At 40.6% G+C, this 14659-nt stretch overlaps 1 protein-coding gene across 1 annotated transcript in view; it reads right to left on the bottom strand.

The window, feature by feature from the left end:
* kcnh1b (potassium voltage-gated channel, subfamily H (eag-related), member 1b) overlaps positions 1 to 12845 on the bottom strand; it is a 31513-nt gene extending 18668 nt beyond the window's left edge. The window contains exons 1-6 of the mRNA XM_028410341.1: positions 12740 to 12845; positions 8313 to 8436; positions 8114 to 8220; positions 6808 to 6936; positions 5410 to 5528; positions 964 to 1356 (exon numbers count right to left, since the gene is read on the bottom strand). Coding sequence (XP_028266142.1) covers positions 964 to 1356; positions 5410 to 5528; positions 6808 to 6936; positions 8114 to 8220; positions 8313 to 8436; positions 12740 to 12812 — 945 coding nt within the window. The 5' untranslated portion in view covers positions 12813 to 12845. The remainder of the gene's footprint in view (positions 1 to 963; positions 1357 to 5409; positions 5529 to 6807; positions 6937 to 8113; positions 8221 to 8312; positions 8437 to 12739) is intronic.
* Between the last annotated feature and the right edge of the window lie 1814 nt (positions 12846 to 14659).

Raw genomic sequence — 14659 nt, 5'->3', positions numbered from 1 at the left:
CAAAAACACTGGAGGGACATGGCTGGCAGTACAAAAAGGTCCCTGGAGTGATTTAAAAGATACTTTTGGGTTTAGCATTTTTGACATGTCAGCACTTTTGGTTTCTTCAGCCGTGACCTTTCTCTACAGGAAGTAACTCCATGCTGTGTTGGATGAATGTAAAACAGTCCACTCCATCATCTTGATGCGACTCTCAGCACCCACACAGCATCATCTTTAATTTCACACCTCAGCTGGATGAGTACAGTATGAATGCTTCAGCATGCAGTCAGTCAGTCTCTGCATGGAGTCATTTACATTGCTGCTATTATTACAAAGCACGCTGCTGAATATAGGTTAGCTTCCTCACAGTCAGTTGTGGGCAGTATGCAGTAAAATCAAACCACAGACAGCATCCTATTATCCTATATCCATATTGAAATCATTGTAATTTGCAGTAGCAGTCGGGCATTGAGAGGAGAAGTAGAAAGTCATGCTGGAAGAGAGTCAACAGTAAATCTCACCAGGCTCCTTAGGTTTACTGATTGAACTAGTGGCCCCTAATTGACTCAACATTTCTATGACTGAATAAATTCAGATGAGTGTTTTATCAATATAATTGAAATCATGCCAATAGTTGCTTGCAGGTTCTAACCAATTGCTATAAAGTGAACAAAATGGGAGTAGAGCAGCATGAAGCATAGTTCCACAAAATGCTCCATCAGCCCAAGTCTGTTGTTTTCTCCTCCATGTTCAACAAATGTTAACCTGACAGATTTTATGAAATCAAAAATAGTATAGGTATATATGAACTCTAAAGGAGTTCAGCGTCCAACTTTTCAATTTAAACATGAAAAAACAACAAGCTTGTGTTTTTTCCTACTGTGTATTAACTGTATGACGAATCCTGTGTGTGATCAGGATTACTGCACTTCAGTTTCTTGCTATGTTGCACACTAAACAACCTAATAAAAATTCACTAACCTCATCGACATTCTCGAAGGCATTGATGACATCATAAGGCAGACAGGACAGAAGGTCAATGACAAACCAGGTCTTGACATAGTTCATGCGAATAAGTTTCGGGTCAGAGATGACCTCTCCAGCTGGGCCGACGAAGGTGGTGTGGAAGTTGAGGACGATGTCAACAAGGAAGATGACATCCACGATGCTGTCCACCACCAGCCAGGTGACGTTGTTCTGCTTGGTCTTGAAGGAGACATTGTAGGGCACCATGATGGCGGTGTAGAAGGTGAGGATGAGAATGACCCAGTCCCACGTGGTTTTGAAGAGGCAGTAGTGCAGAATGATGTGTGGTGGTGTCTTCGGGGTTTCTTGTTTATATTGAGGCAAGATGTCTGAACCCAGCTGCAGCACCTGTGACAACAAATTATAAACAGAGAGATAGGCTGTGGGCTCATCCTTGTGCAAAGCAGGAAACATGGCCATGGAGAGTATACATATGTTATGACATGTACATAACTGGTTGTCCAGTTTGCTTCAATATTTTCTATCACATATAAGCCAATGACAGATGTTGGTGTGACACATTGGAACCACATGACTTACATGTTCTTGTGTGTTGAATAACATGCAAATATTCTCTACTGGCCGAGTACATTGAAAAAACAGAAGAGAAGTGAGGCTGTTTTTACATAAATGTAATGATAATGTTAGCTAGCAGCCAATTTAAAATCAGTAATTAAGAAACCTTTATTAGCCCCACAATGGGGAAATTGCATAATATATTTATTTTGCTGCTACTTGGAAGGAGTAGCTGTGGAGTTAGGCAGTAGTAGCGTTAAGGACCTTGCCTAAGGGCCCAGGCTGGTACAGGTCTTTAGAAAATTAGACAACTGTAGAAAAGCTACTGTGATGGCAACATATTAAACTGTTCACAGGGAGCAACTCATTACCAGGCAGCGATGATTTGTTTGATTTGTTCAGTTCACAATTCAGTTATGATTTTATTAGAGTTTTTATGCTGGTGAATAGGAGGTATACTTTCAAAATCCTCCAACTTAGTTGAGGGTTTTGAGTGTCTTAAAGCAGTAACCGTCAGATTCCAGCTTTATCTGGTCCATTGACATTATTTCAGGTCACTGCTGTTGCTGCATATTGCTTTAAAGTACAAGAGGAAAATGCCAAAATGATTTTCCAGGACAACACATTAATCTATTTTGGATTTCATGTATCATGATGAAAATCATGAAAAGATTTCCAGCATACTTGGCATAAAATCCCCCTTTTTTCCAAGAACATGACTAGATGCAGCCGCTACTGGAAACTAAACGTTTTTGATCAACAACAAAAAAACCCCATAATGACAGGAATTAAAACAAATCACAGCATTACAGTCAGGATTGCTACTGGGATTTATGTGTTTAATCCAGCAACACACCAGAGGGACTGCTGATGACAGAAACTTGCCTGTAATCTTACCAAGCAAAATATTTAATGTAGACAACACTCAAGCAACCCATGCTGATAATGGATTCATTCATTAGAGCATGAGGTAATTATTGCCCTTAGGTAAATGGAAAGATTAGACACAGCTAATTACAGCTAAAAAAAACAACTTATCAGCAACATGAAACCAGAAGGCTGCTGACATTTCAGCACAAACGATAAAATAGACTGTTTCAGTGTTTCATTATAACAGAAACATAAGACTGATGATTTTTACAGTTACTTGTTAACAAAAACAGGATTACCACATCAAAATGATGACATAAGATAAAAAAAACTGTATATTATAGGAGAGTATATTCCGTTACACCTCAGCAGACTGTCTATTCGAACTTATTCTCTTTAATGTAACATTCACTCTACAGTGCAAGGACTTACTAGATAGCTAACTGGGTTTAGTCTGCCTGCTGCCTCCTTTTTGAATCATATTGTCAACTATGGGGCTGAAAATGGAGCAGAGTCCTTCAGCAAATATATACAGGTGTTCACTACCTGTGTAGTGACAGGATGTGGAAAATATGACTGTGTGGAACATGTTGATCAGGTACAAGGATGCTGTTAGTGTAGTGTTTTGGGATAGTCTGAATAACAGATCTACTTTACAGCCTACTGTATGAGACATCACACTGTAAACACACAGAGCTCAGAGCGCTTGGATAGCAGCATGTTAGCAGATTGGGTGCAAGACCTTGGGAGATCACACACAACACAAACAAATGGGATTTGAGCCAAGCTATGCACACCACACCTCCACATTCACATGAAAGTGCATTTGACCTTGACAGCTCATGAATCATCAGACTCATATAATCACTTAGAGGTGTCCATTTGTGGCTCGGTCAGCAAAAATAAAAATACATTTCAAGTGGAAGTGTAGTTAGTTGAATAAAGTAACATGTTCCTCTTAGCCACGTGCAGTGTTTTGTCACACAGCAGTAACTTCACATTATTTTTTGGTTATGAAGACAAGTGTTTGAGATTCCAGAGGAACTCCAAAGACCTGTGCCTGAGACAGGAGTAGTCAGGAGGAAATTTTCTCCATTTATATTCCACGGCAAGCTCAGCCTGAGAGCAGGTCATCCATCAGTGAATAACAGAAACTCCTTCCACCTATCAGCCAATATGAACACTCCGCTATTACAAATAACAGGATGTCAGAGGCACTTTTGGCTGTTGATGTTGCTGGCGTCCGTTTATATCAATTTAAATCAGATCAATAAAAACACCTTATCTGATGACAGAATAAAACACCACATCTTCCTGCTCCAACACATAAACTCTGTCTTGTGTCATACTGCGCTAGACATTGCTGTTTTAGCAGCCAGGTTATTTTCCAGAAAAGTACAACCATTCATAATACATCAGGTTGAGCCATCCCATCGGCTCCTTGAGGCTAGAATGGGTCATCGTTTATGAAGTGTAAAGCGTAGTGTAGGATGGAAGTAGGATGGAGTCCACCTGGATGGAGTTTCTGCTGCTGAGTGCCTGAATAGGCTCAAAGATCTCAAAGGAGGGAAGACTCCATAAAGCATGAGTTAGTCCATATATCCATATATTTTTTTCATTCAGCTTGTAGGGGAGCTGGGGAATAAAAAGTATAATCGGGAAAACATTCCCTTGAAAAATCGTTCTCTACATGCATTCTCAAAGGCTGATGCTTCCAGGAAATGTGCAGCTCCAGATAACCCACACTCATATTGTATGTGTCCTGTGTACAATACTGGTAGAATGATCATTTTTTGGCAGTTGGCATTACTACTATATTAAATGTGAAATGAAGCTTAAGATGTGGGCAAACTGTGGCCTGTTCCCTCATTACTCCATGACTAATACAGAAGATAAAAGCCCTGTAGGAGGTCTGAGTGTTTCATTTACATTTGGCAGGTGTTCACTGGAACTCTCGACATGCTGTCTATAGAGATGCCTATGGCAAGTGAAGGAGGCCATCATTAGGCCCAAAACACATAATTAACCAATCAGACAGACAGAACAGACACAACGTTCAATACAACAGACGGGAAGGTTCTTAGAAGGAAGGTATTATCTGGCCAACTCAGCAACAGCAAAATACCTGGAAGACCACAGAAGACAACTAAAACTAAAGCACACGATTCTTTCCAGAATAAAGAAAAAACATTTTGCAGCACCTAGTGAAGTTGAGAACACTCTAGAGGAGTCTAGTGTGTTGTTGATAAGACAGCTGCTTAGAAACTTAGCATCTGGTCATGTCCATGAGTTCCAGACTTCAGGCAGTCATTGACTACAAAAGATTTTTCATTCCAGTATTTAAGGAAATCTTTATAAAACATCTATTTCTCACCTGATATGTGATACCATGCTGAAGAAAGTGTGAAACTGCTTTCAATAATCTTAATTATTTAAACAGTGTAAACAGTCAATAAGATTAGCAATATACAATTGTACATATAGGTGGGTATAAATCACACAACCTCAGACTTTATATTCAATTCACCTTTCTGAATGGGCAAAGCTTTCAGCTTCTTTGCTTTCAGTGGATAACTAAACACAATGTTGAACACTGAATAAATGTAATTTTCACCAGCAGTTGAAACAGTTCCATTAAAATGTAATCAAATAAGATGGCTGCAAATGCAGAATTTAAAAAAAAGAACCAAATCTGTCTGTTCTGTAGTTAAGTCAAACTAAATCTTCAAATACGACTTGTTGACATACAAAAACATCTGAAGCTTCTATGTACTGCCAATGTGCAAACAACCAATCACAACATAGGAACAAAGCTATCTGTAGTCAGTGCAGAACAGGCAAAGCAACAGCCAAGCAATGTGAGCAAGAACTTCACATAACAACCACCAGACAGGCCTTACAATTGTCCCATTTTGGACTTCTTCTGTTGCTTCTGAAGCAACAGAAGAAGTCCAAAATGGGGCAATTGTTATTTATTATGTTATTTAGAACAGGAAGATAACAAACTGCTCTTACCTCTGCTAACCGTGAATGTTTATGGACATTCTCTCCTTTATGGACAGCAGGAGCGAGCTGCTGAAGAACTCCTCGACTGCTGGTTAACGCACGAGTCAGACGGGCAAATTTACCCCACCCTGCCAACAAGACAAAATGACAGAACTGAAAACATCAATGAAAAACATTTTAACCCACTACTCCTTTAAAATGATCCATGGTAAAAACACTTTATGAAAACGTAGTTTTTAAATCTTGGAAACGGGTGTGGCTGGAGCTGAGAGCGCCTGTGAGTGCTTTGGGGCAAGAGAGTTGCCAAGTTGGCAACACTTATCTTCCGTGCCAGTGGGAAAAATCCCTCTCTGCATTATTTGATGCGAGTTGTGTTTTTCTTTAAAAAATACAAATAAAAAAGGATCCGCTGCCCAGGCAGAGTTCACTCTCACTCGCTTTATTTGAACCTTGGGTCTCAACGCAACAGCATAATTACTCCCTTCCTTTTGCACCATGACAACGCGCATGTCCCAAACTGTGACACGTGGACCGAACGGTTCCTATTTTTTTTCTGAACCGTCCCATATCTAGTCACTACGAATTGTTTATAAAGCCTTATGTAACTTTCACCTTCTAATATTAAGCCACACATGCATTGCTACGATGAATTTTTCCAAACATACTCGTGACTTTGTGTCATCACAAATGTCGAAATCTTAGGGCCCCGACATGAACCAGACTTTATTCTTTCACCTCCTCAGCATAAAGTCTGTGCAATGTCTGACTGAACCTGTGAAGTGAACTGAGCACATAACAGTGGGTGAACTGGTGGTGATGTTGATGAGGTTTCAGAGTGAGGCAGCTGTTCTATTTGCTGTTTTCCAGTCTTTTGTTGGTATTGTCATCATATGGCTGTCTGCTGCTGCACTCTGAGCACCACAAACACATCCTGTTGTGTTACATGTGTGTGAATTTCATACATGTAAACATTTATTTTGTGTTCTAACATGACCTCTCAGATCTTAAACTGTTTTTATTTAGAATCTTCTGGTGTTTTTCAACAGAGATTCAGAGATGAGGGAAAATCATCATTGTTTTCTGGGGCTGGAATGGTTCATAAAATCCACAGTTCAGTTTGTATCATGGTTCTGAGGTCAGGTTTTTGGTTTGGTTTACATTGTTGAGGCTTTTTCTACTATTTTAAAACTGGAAATAAAAGGATCCACTGCACGTAATTTCTCCCTTCCTCTCTTCACTGTTTTTTTTTCTTTGGTGTCCACAATAGAAGCATCCTCTGCGCATCTTTTAACTGTGTACAGCTACAGCTAAATAAACTATGTAGACATCTTCATTCTCTAACAGTTCATCTTAGAAACAATAACTCTTCTGTGACAAAAGCAGAGTGCACTTAGGAATGCTACCAACCTTTGGAAGAGTCATCCTCAATCGGCTGTTTGAAGGCAGTGATGTCACTGAAGGTGCAGAGAAACAGGACGACTTTGTCCTGCTCATTCCTGATTGGTGCAATCTTTACGAAAAACCAAACTGGCATCCCTGTGGTAAAAACAGGAGAGACATTTGTGCCACTCTCATCCCCAAAGTGATTTGTCCTGTCATCAAGGTAATGAATTTATTTCACTGACAATGAAGAATGTTAGAAAGTTACTCTGCTGCGGAAATGGTGCTGATTCAAGTCACTGACAATAATTCAGCTCCAAGGAGTGACATGATAACTAGTCTTTGGACAATTACCTGGAATTACAGCATCTGGCAACATAAGGCAGCAACATAAGGCAGCTGTTTTCAGGCTCTAGGCTCTAAAATCCTGCTCAGCAGCAAGCCCCAACAAACAATACCCAACCCACAGACTTGTCAGCCACAGAGACAAAGATAACTTGATGAGAAAAGCCCCGAGTCCAAAACAGTGCTGCCACCAGACAGATCTGAAATACTTGTCAAGTCACTTTCGTTTATGCAGCCAAGTATCACAAATTCGCCTGAATCGGTACAGCATGTGACACCCTCTGACTTGTAACCCTCAGTTTAGAATAAATAAATAGACAAATCCTCATTAGGAGTAACAAGAAAATGGAAATGGAAATGCAACTAAGCATAAAATAGATTTCATTTGTATAAAAACACATCATAGTAAACAGGGGTAAAGATGGTGGGGTCCCACCTTGATACTGGCCACATGGTTTTGGCCAACCTACTGGGTTGGATCATGTGGGATTCTCCCCATCAGCACCAGTTGCTGTTTCAGCATCGTGCATCATATTATGAAGTGTTGGTCAGAGGTCCTGTTCAAACCTGGTATTATTATGACTCTTGGTGATCTGACCACATGTAAACACCTCTAGGTACCTTTGAATACACAGAGGATGCAGGGGAGCCGATGGTGCTCTATACATTCCAGAGCTGTCAGCATATTTTTTTTTCAAGAACTCTGGTCTGTTGCTTCAAAGTACAGAAAATGAATAGAAGAATATAAACAGAAGCTGAAATTGCTGATTCATTGGAGAACAGTAAGCCAGACAGCTCCCTCTTTCACTGACTGCCACTGTTGCCAAATTTGACAAGCTCAAGCAGCTGAAAGGCCGCCAACTGTCAGCATGGCGTGTCCCATTTTAGGACATAAAGTGGGCCTTGCGGCCTGGAGATGCTTCTAGTTTTTTTGTGGATTCAGGTCATAGAAACACCTCAGACATATGCAGTACTGTTAAGTACTTACGGTTTTTCTTGTACATCAGAATCTCAAAGGAGTTCATCTCATAGTTCTCAAAGGTCTGTCGAACCTTCTCACTTGTCTCCTTGTCTGTAAGCTCTCCATACATGAAGCTGCAGGAGAAACCAGAGGTGTTGCAGAACTGTTACAGTACACAGAGACTCAGACCACTACCCAAACAGTGTGCATAGCTGTGTTGCAGTACCTGCAGGTGCTACTCTTTTGCATGACCTCGGCTCGATGGTAACCAGACAGTTTGCAGAATCCATCGTTGCTGTAGACAATCGGCCAGTCGACAATCTGAGCATTTCCCAGCACAAAGTTGGTATCTGACCACAAATATTAGAAGCTTAGAATCTACCTCAAACATCATATATTACACACATTCAATTGTGCTTTATGCACAATAGCACTGTACACTTCATTAAGGCTGAAGAATTAGCCTGTGAAAAATGCTCACTGCAGCTTTTCAGAGCCAGAGTGACATATTTAACCATCGGTCTCAAACCAAAGTCTCTGCAGTGGAATTGTGGGTCATCGTACTTTTAGAGCTCACTGAGGAACTCACTGTAATTTAAATTTAGGGCACACACCGTGTTTGCAATTAATATTCAGTCTGGACTCACAAGATCAAATAGCAAAAAGCCAATCATAGCATGTAAGAAGCACAAACACACCAGTTCACAGCTGCACAGGTAGGTTTTCTCTGCATGTATGTATATGTGTGTATGTGCATGTGTGTGAGGGTGAGCTCACCAAATTCATAGAAGTGGACCTACAATTCTAAGCATGTCTATCAGACAGAGCCACCTTACACCAGTTGGTGCTACAGGTGTATATGGTGACCCCTTTAAAGTGGCACTGCTGTATATTGAACTAAAACATTCTGAAAAGAGTTCATCAAAAAGTGTGAAGTAATGAAAGTTGACCTCCGATATCTGGGTTACAGTGGGGCTGGATTAACCAGAGACAGTGATCATTTTAAGAACCATCTGCAGTGTGTTTCTTAAAGTGAATAAAGCTATAGTTATCCACAAACGGTCTGGAGGGATGCATTTGCAGTAGACAACAGAGTCTTACTGTCTTTTGCATTTTTTACACCATATTGAATAATTCTGATCATCAGGGGAGTTCAAGTCCAAACCCTGATGAGGACGACACCTCCTGGCATATGGTGCATTATCTCTGATTATTTTATACAGAAAGGCATATTTAAAGTCTCTGTGACAGCATGTGCAGTTTATATTTTTGCAGTGGAACCACGGATATATGGACACTGATCCTTGACACTAAAGACAAAACCTTTTTTTAAAAAAGTGCCAGTCACGATTGTTCAAGAGTGTTTACTTGAGTATTGTGGATATGTTTGTGTCATGTTCTGTGCTAAATCCTGACTGGCTGTAGAACCCAAGATAATGTAAACATGTTCGATCCTTGATTTCTTTTTCTGTTACACACAATTTATTTAATGACAATCCACAGTCTTAGCCAGCAAAAGACTCTTGTATAGAAGAGACTTTTATTTTCAATACATCTTCTGGCTAAACAAAGGTTATAATTAAAATTTTATCATGATAAAATCCCATCTGTAACTAGCAGCTAAATTATCAAGCAGCACAGTGAATATTCTTTCCCTATCTGAGTGGGGCTCTGAGCTAATTGCACATATGCGCCCAGTAGCCTCTGTCTGCTCAAATCTGATGTTGTTCTGTATATACTACATTTGATTTTATAAACTATCAATTTCAACCTATTTAAATGTAACTTTATGGCTGAACAGGTGTGCACAGGTGTGTGTGCCTGATAAAGAGGGTCCTGACTGACACGGTGCAGCTGTTATGAGTTGTGTGTTAAACATATGTACAGTGTTTTCTCACTTTATGAAGATTCACATTAATATGATTCCCTAAATATTTCATACATCTGCATCCATTTTTCAAACAAAAGCCTGAGTTGAATCCCAACAGAGAGGAAGTTAATTCTTGTGGTGCAGCCTGCAGGGCTTTAACGTACACCAAGCAAAAAAAATGGATTGGGGAATTGCTTTAGAAGAAGAAACTGCTTCTGTTTTGCTATGACATATTTGTGATAATGTTATTATTTCATAAAAACCCAATCCTGTTGATAATTAACTGTATTTGAAAGAAAAACCTAGAAGAATATGGACACCATTAAAAAACGAAACCCTTTGTTAAGCTGAAAACAGTATTGGCAATAGCAATCTACAATACATGCATCGCCTCAACAAAGGCTTTACTATGCTTAGGTTCATTTCTAGGTAGGGAGAGCTGTGGCTAATATTTTACCTACAGACTTTTATTTATTAAAAAAAACAAAGCTGGTCATTCATTCATGTGTTTGTACAGTGATTTCTGGACTGACCCCTGTATTGCACATCACCTCATCCGCCACTATCCTCTTCTGCTGGAAAACAGCACCAACAGTCCAGATCCTTGAAATTGCATTTTAGGAACTATAACTGTTCTCAGTCCCTGCAGACCAATGGAAGCTGCTACTTCCTTCAAGTCACTATAAAAAAGTTCACATCCACTCAGACAGACCTCTTGATGACCCTGTGACCTTTCTAACACCACCACCACCAGAACACGTTTTCCATATTATGTGGTGTAATGAACAAAGAATCCTTTCAGGGCCTTTGGAGGCTCTTCACAGTGTATGGCTTGATTTCATCCTTTGTTGTTTAATTAATTGGGGTGAATTAGGTTTAGCAGCAGTATGTCATGTTAATTAATTGTTCAGCACTGAATGCAAGAGCTGCCTGACGGCCACTAATCCGACGACCATGAGGGATCTGACACTGCCAGACATTTTTGCTACCACAGAACAATGACAGAGACAAAGATGTTTGTGAGTGATAAATATGGTTTTTGTATACAGAGGAGGTCATCTGTACTGTCTGTGTGTGTATGTCTGTGGCGTCCAAGGTTTTACAGCATCCTGAGACAACCTAATTTGCAGATTAAGTTGAGGAAAAATAAAAGTTGAAAAGACAGTAGATCACTGAATTACTACTGTAGATACTAAGAGAACAAGAGAGTCACTGATTTCACCTGAGCCCCCACTGCCATGAGATAAACAATACAGAAAGAAACAATCAAGTGGCAGACACTTTTAACAATTATTGTTATACAAATAATTGTTAAATTTCCTGTTAGAATTTTGGACGAGCAAAGGGGACACCTTCAAAGTCCTTTCCTAGACAGGTGATCACAAAAACATCCAACAGAGCTACAACAAGCAGCAGTTATAATTGCATGTTTTTGCTCAGCTGAGGTTAAAGGTAATAAAAAAACAAACCTAATTGAGTTAAGTGGATGAAAGGGTTTATATTCTTACTCTAAAAAAACAAAACAACAACAACATAAAAGTAGAAATTGAGTTTCACGCAACAACAAGGATACAATACAGCATCTGACAGGAAGTCAGGAACTGAAGCTGTGTGTGTCTCCACAGGTCAGAGGATGGGAAGGGATACATGTACACAACAGGAGAAGTGGAAACACTGGTCTGTACCTGTCTGTCTATGTGATAATGTCCAAACTGAAAAGTTGAAAAGGAAAATGGTTAAAAGAGCACAAACAGCTGCACCAGTGAGAACAGAGCAAAATTAGGACAGATTCACTGCAACGATGTCGACAGAGAATAGGAACACAGGCTACAACCTGAGAGTGAACTGAGGTGTGTGAACACTGCACTTCTCACTGTGGAGAAGATTCGTAGCAATGCCTCCGTCAGACACATATGTCGTGCCATTATTATTTTTCTCTTTATAGAACTGATTCGAAAACTATGTTTAGTTTTTTTGTCAGAGCAAAATCTTTTTTACCCCTTCAGTTTTCTGAGATTACAAACACTTTCATGTTTTTAGCCTATTGACATTAACCACATTTTAACCACATGCTTACAGTCAGTTTCTCTCTCTTCATAAAAAAACACATATAAAAATGTAGCCTGTATGTTTGAAGTGGGGATGGGTAACAGTTTTTAGAGGTTTGTTCTGAGAATTAGTCAAAACCATATGCGTCCATAGTCACAGGTAATTGTCATAGAATTATTACAAAGTAAACAAATCCTCTGTTGCACTGCAGCAACTGGGTGGAAGGGGGCACTACTGATTCCTTTGGGTCAACAAACAGTTTTTAAACATGGCGTAAACATGAAAATGTTGTTATCTGCTTTTTTAATGTACAATCCTGAAAATTGTTTCGGTTTGGGCAAACCAAAAATCAAATGCTGGCAACATTGCATAAAAACAGTCAGTGAGCTAACTGTTGTCATACCTTCAGACTTCAGTTTGTGGTCATCAACAAGCTACCTAATATTTATTTTAGAAATATTTAAACAATGTTATAAATATAGTTAATTTTAAAGGCTGGTCCATGTGTTAGCTATCAGCTGACCCACAGCCACGTGCCTCCCCCTCCCACTGACAGGTTCCATCTAATTACACGCTAATTAAACAGCACGTGCCGTAACGAGCTACACCTGTGCAGGTTTTCATGCCACAGTGACGCTGCCTGACGGCGCAACAACGCGCAGCTTCCACCAATCACACACAGATGTGCGTGCTGCCCGCCCGCAGGCAGAACCGGACCGGACCGTATATCTTACCGTTGGACCGGCGGACGATGTTCTCCAGGAACGTGTTCTGAGGGGCCACGAGACCCCGCCGTCCTCCCGCCATTCTGCCTTCCTCCGCCAAGCTGCTGCGCGCCGCTCACATATCTGATGATGTGATGATGCGCGAGCTCCGCGTGCTGTAGGAGTAGGAGCTCACGCTCCCCCCCCCCCCCCCCCCCCCCCCCTGTCTTCTGTTAGCAGGCTCGCTATTGGCAGATGGTTGCAGCACGAGCTTTGAGATCAGACACGGTGGGGTAGAGCGAGCTTAACAGACAATGGGGAAGAAAGAGAGAGAGAGAGAGAGGGAGAGAGGGAGGGAGAGAGGGAGAGAGAGAGAGAGAGAGAGAGAGGGAGAGAGAGAGGGAGAGAGGGAGGGAGAGAGAGAGAGGGAGAGAGGGAGGGAGAGAGAGAGAGGGAGAGAGGGAGGGAGAGAGAGAGAGAGAGAGGGGGAGAGAGGGAGGGAGAGGGAGAGAGGGAGGGAGAGAGAGAGAGAGAGGGAGAGAGGGAGAGAGAGAGAGAGAGGGAGAGAGGGAGAGAGAGCAGTTGTGATTAAAGGGTCAGTCCACCTAAACACAATCAATGATTGGAGAACATTATGAAACGAAGGCTCACAGACATGTAACACAGGAAGATACATACAATCCAAGAAAGGCATCAAATGATGCAGCAGTGCCTTTGTTGCCTTTTTCTATCTCCAACTCTGACATTTTGTCACAAAGTAACATCTTTGTGCAGCTCAGTGGATCTTTGGTTACATTTAATGAAGAACCCATGATGACAAAAACTGAAGGCTGTGCCATTTTTGCCACTTAGCCCGCAATACAAACAAGAGTCCAAACTGGGCCGTCCCCTGGCACTACAGTGTTTTCTTTTTGTCAAAGTACTGTACTGAAAACCAGTGTACAACAGGGAGAGTAAGGCCAGAGTAAGGTCAGCATGACACAAATACAGTGGATCTTGCTGTAGCCTAACATGCCTGCAGAGTAAAAGTAGTCTAACACTTGGAGAAAACAAAGACAAATTGAAAGGCTGTGTGTATCCTAAGTATAAATCCACATATTGTAGCTATACTATATAGACTAACCACAAATTTGCAAATGACACAAAACTCACAACATCAGCACGTTTTTTAATGAGTCCCAAAGTTGCCACACTTTCAATGTTTAACCCATCTAATACAAATAAACATGTATTTTATATTAATATAATGTAAAAGAGCTGCACTATGTGTGAGAGGTCTACCAGTAAAGTTAATTTAAACAAATGCAAGCAAATGTATTGGACAGACCGCTGAAAGAGGTCAGTCCATTCATGACCATTTCTGACCGCTTGCTCTCTACATGAATGCAGGTTTGGGTGCAGTGGCATTATTCTGCTGCCAGGAGTCGGACTGTTGTGCAGTGTCTCCCTCTGCTGGCTAAATGTGGACAGTGCAGAAAAGTCGCTGATAAACAAGGAGAGGAAAAAATAAAAATAAAATAAGAGGCTAATTTGTGATCAATGTACAGCAATCATCAGCACATATGATATAAAAATATGATGACAATTTATATACCAAATGCCACCATGTGTATTAATTTCAAAGAAGGCGTTTGTATTGGATTATTCTTGATCTCCGCATATTCTAGCCTCCGTTTGCTTTTCATTTGTTGTTATTTATAGGTGGTTGATGTTAAATCTTAATTTTAGTGTTAGCTTGTGTTAAAGATGTTTTTAGTTTATCAGTTTATGTGGGCGGAAGGATTTACTGCCACACGCTCCGCAGCCGCAACTGCCGCTCCACGGTGCGTAAAAAAACTTCCGCTGCGTTGGTTAGACCCTAGTTAAGCCTCCGCTTAAGAGTCTCATATGTCTTCCACTGGGAGTAAATTTTACATATAAATTAAAAGAAAGTTTATAAGAAACTGTCGT

The sequence above is a fragment of the Parambassis ranga genome, chromosome 1 (genome assembly GCF_900634625.1).
Source record: "Parambassis ranga chromosome 1, fParRan2.1, whole genome shotgun sequence".
In the NCBI taxonomy this organism is placed as follows: Eukaryota; Metazoa; Chordata; class Actinopteri; family Ambassidae; genus Parambassis; species Parambassis ranga.
Note: the sequence above shows the minus strand (reverse complement) of the source record. Positions and strands in the feature narration are given on the sequence as shown.